Raw genomic sequence first — 5,248 nt, forward strand, 5'->3', positions numbered from 1 at the left:
ATGGCTTATCATTTAGGAGCTACTTTTCCAAACTTTACTGCTACTGCTTCTAATGTAGATGGAGTTTTTGACTTTTATAAATACGTAGGGGATAATTGGGCTATTTTATTTAGTCACCCACATGATTTTACTCCCGTTTGTACCACTGAACTTGCTGAATTTGGTAAAATGCATGAAGAATTTTTAAAACTCAACTGCAAATTAATAGGATTTAGCTGTAACTCCAAAGAATCTCACGATCAATGGATTGAAGATATAAAATTTTACGGAAAACTAGATAAGTGGGATATTCCTATGGTTTGTGATGAATCCAGAGAATTAGCTAACCAATTAAAAATTATGGATGAAAAAGAAAAAGATATTAAAGGACTTCCATTAACTTGTAGATGTGTTTTCTTTATTTCTCCAGATAAAAAAGTCAAAGCAACCGTTCTTTATCCAGCCACAACAGGAAGAAATTCTCAAGAAATTCTTAGAGTTCTTAAATCCTTACAACTTACAAACACACACCCTGTTGCTACTCCTGTTAATTGGAAAGAAGGCGACAAATGCTGTATCTTACCATCTGTTGATAATGCAGACCTTCCAAAACTTTTTAAAAATGAAGTTAAAAAATTGGATGTACCATCCCAAAAAGCATATTTAAGATTTGTTCAAATGTAATCACCTGAACGGTTATTGTAAAAAAAAAAAAAAAAAAAAACACAAAATGGCTATACAAAATAAAAAAAAAAAAAACACAAAATGGCTATACAAAATAAAAAAAATAAAATACAAAATGGCTATACAAAATAAAAAAAAGAAATAACTATAATAATAAAAAATTTGCAACAAAAAAAAATATAATATAATTATATATTTATTGTTCTTAATTTATATCCATGAGGATTAAATTGGACAATATTATTATTTTATATATATATATATATAAGAACTTATGATTTTTATTTTTCCTTCTGTATTTTCAAAAATGTGTACATTTTTAAAAAAAGAAACATATAAAAAGAAATAACAAATTATAAATATATAAGAAAATATTTTAAATGTTAATAATTTTAACCTGAGAAAAATATATAGAGGAACAATACTTATTGTAAGAAAATTAAAATGTGTAAAGTAATGGACACACAGTATATCCATTTATTTAAATACATATTTCTCCTAATGTATAATCAATATTCATAATAATCAATAAATCGTAATCTAAAAAAATATATATATTTTTAATGTTGAAAGGAAAAATTAATTTTCCTTCATAATATGTTTTTAATTATTCAAAATGATTTTAAAAATAAAGAAAATGACAATATTAATTTAGTACATACAAAAAAATTTAATATATATATATATATGTGCAAATGTTATTTAATTATTCATATATATACCAAACATATCATATATATATATATATATATATATATATATATATATATATATGTATGTATGTGTGGTAATTTTACCTTGTAACATATATTCAATCATAGTCTTCTATCCTTTACAACATACATGATTCCTCATAATTAAAAAAAATCCCATATTATTATTATTATTATTATTACCTCAATTTTATGACCACATTTTTTTCCCTTTTTCATTCCTTTAAAGATAAATACTTTAAGACATTTATGTTATTACTATACAAATACTGCAAACCATTATTTATAGTAAAAATCTGTTTTAATATTAATAAAAGGGATGTGCGTATTTCATCCGATGAGAAAAGTGAACTGGTATTACTCATAATATTTTGGGTAGATGTTTTATTTTTATCTTGACTGTTCTTAATAGATTTATTATTATTGATATGATTATAAAAATCATTATTTAAGAAAACATTAAAATGAGTTGTAAATAAGGAATTAAGATAAAATAAATGTAAATGTATATGTTTGATGGTATCATTAATTAATAATGTTTTTATAAAATTTATGAGAATAAATAAAAAAGGTTTGGTTAATACTTTTACACATAGTGGTATAATATTATATGGTATATTTTCATATACCTCTAAAATGTTTTCATAATTATTTAATGCTAAAGATAAAATAAAGGCTTTCATATATTCTTTTTTTTTTAAAGAATTTTTTAAATTATTTAAATTAACATTTTGTGTTAAAAATTTAGGAACATATATATTTGGTGATATTAATCCTTTATAAATATTTTTAATACTTGGAATATATTGATATTGATAATCTTTTGTAAATACATACAATCCAGTATTACATGCAACAGCTATATGTCTGTCATCACCAGATATATGTAATTGATTTAAAAGGAATTTATATTTTTTTAATTTACTATTTAAATAATCTTCATTAATTTGTCCTGGTAATAGATTTTGTTTTTTCTTTCTATTCATAATTTTATAATTATCTAAATAAATATCACCTTCTTCATCACTAATATCTAATTCATATATATGTGTCCCTTCAGATGTTAAATATCGTGTGGATATTTCTCTTTTAATACCGTCTACACAATAATTCTTTGTTAAATCAATAATCTTTATTAACAAATATAAATTTGTATCATATATATATAAAGAGACACTACAATTAGCACATCCAACTATATAATTACCATTATGTATATAATCTATCGATGTAAAATAACAATTTTGATTTACAATAGTATTGTTTCCTTGATCTTCTAAATCTTCTTCATACATAGATTCTTCATCTACATTATTCAAGCTTTTTTTCCTATTTCTTTTTTTATTCATTTTTGGTATTGCCCCAAACTGTTCACCCAATAATCTACCTCTCTTGATATCCCTTGCTCCTTCAATAGTTCCTATAACTTCTTGTATGGATATATCCCAAAACATAATTTTACAACTTAATGTACATACAGCTAATATATCATTCCCTCGAGGATCAAAACACATATATGATATATCATGTGATGTTGTTATTTCCTCATATTTACTACCCTTATTTTGACGTGCATATAAATCCCATATTAATACATTTTTACTCCATGAACAACTAGCTATTACTCCTTCATTTTTTAAATTCGTACTGAAACATATTTTTATTATAGGAGAATTATGACCAAATAATTTATCTATACATTTCCCTGTCTGCACATTCCATATATATACCACATATTCATTCCCACGACCACCTGCTGCTACTATATTCCCACTTATATTCACACTCACACACAAAAATTGAACATTCAATTTTTTATCCACTTTTTTTTTACCTGAACTGTTCAGGTCGTTCATATTATTACTATAATGATTTAAATCTGTAATAACATCTGGAGTATAGATTTTAAAATTACGATATCTTAAAAGATCAAAAGCTCTAACAGTACCATCAAGAGAACATGAGATGAATGCATTTCCTTGTGGTAAAAAACAAATATCTGTAACTGTATTTGTATGAGCAGTAAATGTAACAAAATTAATAAAGGATAGATAATCATATAATTTAATAGTACCATCTTCATTACCTGTAACAATAACAAATTTACTAGTAAAATTGTCAGATTCGTGATAGGTACTTGAATTATCTATAATATGACTACCAATTTTTAAATGACTAATAATAGGAGAAAATTTAACACATTTAACATTTTTATTTGTTGTATTTTGTTTTAATATATAGCTCTCACTTTTCCATTCCCATATTATAATAGTACCATTATTACCTTCTCCTAAAGCTATCCACTCTCCATCAGTATTTATAGTAATATCATCAATTGTATTTGTATTAATACTTATATTATAAAGAGAAATCATATCTGGAGTACTATATATACCAAATCTTCCACTGGAAAAAGCGATAACAAATATGTCCTTTTCTTTATTAAAACATGATCTTATAACTTCTTCATTCTTCTCTTGATTGCAGTAATATATCCTTTTATAGCACCACCTTTTTTCAAAAGCTCTCTTCACACTAGTATTAAAATGATTATTATTATTATTATTATTATTATTATGATTATTATTATGATTATTATTATGATTATTATTATGATTATTATTATGATTATTATTATGATTATTGTTTTTGTTGTTGTTGTCTTTTATTTTATTATTACGCAGGGATATTTTACTCCACTTTTCATCTTTTCTATTTTTTTTTTTTTCACATTCAGATGAAATATTTTCATCATCGAACGTTTTTGTATCGTCCTCATTATGGTCATCATCCCTACTCACATCCTCATCACTCTTGTTATCATCCCCACTCACATTTTCATCACTCTTATTATCATCCCCACTCACATCCTCATCACTCTTGTTATCATCCCCACTCACATCCTCATACACTTTGTCGCCCTCAAAATTTTCACATTTTTCGTCTACCCCCGTTTGAGCCTCATAGGACCAAAGAATTATTAACCCAGATTTATTTACACTAAATATAAAGTTCCCATCTTTTGAAAAGAAGGCACCCACTATGGTCGTTTTATTTCCACCCAAAATGGTTGGCTTGATTTTTTTTTCTTTTTTAACAGTATGAATTCTTATAGTCATATCATACGAGGTTGTTAAAAAATACTTATCATCTGATGATATATCTATAGATATAACATTTAAGGAATGAAAACATATATCATTATATTTTATTAATTTATAATTATTTTGTTTACATGGACTTTTCCAAATAATTACTCGTCTACCAACTGCTATCAAAAAGTATTTCCCAGAATTCGTAAACAAAGCTGAATTAACAACATCTTGTTCTTCTTGAGGACTAAGCATATTATTATAATTAAAAGAAGTAACTACACCTGTTTTGGATTTAAACAATATTCTTGATATTATCTGATCTTTTAATAAATTTATAACACAACCGTAACCAAACTTATCTATTGTTATAATAATCTCCATACTAGGATGAATAGTAATATGTCTTATATCATTACGACTCTCTGATTTTAATGTATTACAACTATTATTACTTAAATCGTAGATATTTATTCTATTACTTACAGGTACAAATAAAGAGTTCCCATCATTACTAAATAATATTTTCCCTCCAGTATAAAAACACCCACATATGTTGCTCAACGTATAATTTAACATGATGGGACATAAATATTAAGATAAGATGATGATAAGATAATAGTTATATCTACATGTGTTACATAAAAAAATATAAAATTTTAATATATACCGGCGTATATATCAATATATTAACACTTGTACTCTATACACATATATAAATATAAATAAATAAATATATATATATATATATATATATATATATATATATATTATGTTAAG

At 24.4% G+C, this 5,248-nt stretch overlaps 2 protein-coding genes across 2 annotated transcripts; one reads left to right on the forward strand and one right to left on the reverse strand.

Moving 5' to 3' along the window:
• Nucleotides 1–663, forward strand: PRSY57_0801800 (1-cys peroxiredoxin; the record flags this gene model as incomplete). Its single annotated transcript, XM_012906963.1, has 1 exon — nt 1–663. The coding sequence occupies one exon, from the start codon at nt 1–3 to the stop codon at nt 661–663; it is 663 nt and encodes a 220-aa protein (XP_012762417.1).
• A 928-nt stretch (nt 664–1,591) lies between these two features.
• Nucleotides 1,592–5,047, reverse strand: PRSY57_0801900 (rRNA processing WD-repeat protein, putative; the record flags this gene model as incomplete). The annotated part of the gene is made up of 1 exon (XM_012906964.2): nt 1,592–5,047. One exon carries the CDS (start codon nt 5,045–5,047, stop codon nt 1,592–1,594), a length of 3,456 nt encoding a protein of 1,151 aa, XP_012762418.2.
• Between the last annotated feature and the right edge of the window lie 201 nt (nt 5,048–5,248).

This window comes from Plasmodium reichenowi, chromosome 8 (genome assembly GCF_001601855.1).
Source record: "Plasmodium reichenowi strain SY57 chromosome 8, whole genome shotgun sequence".
Classification (NCBI taxonomy): domain Eukaryota; phylum Apicomplexa; class Aconoidasida; order Haemosporida; family Plasmodiidae; genus Plasmodium; species Plasmodium reichenowi.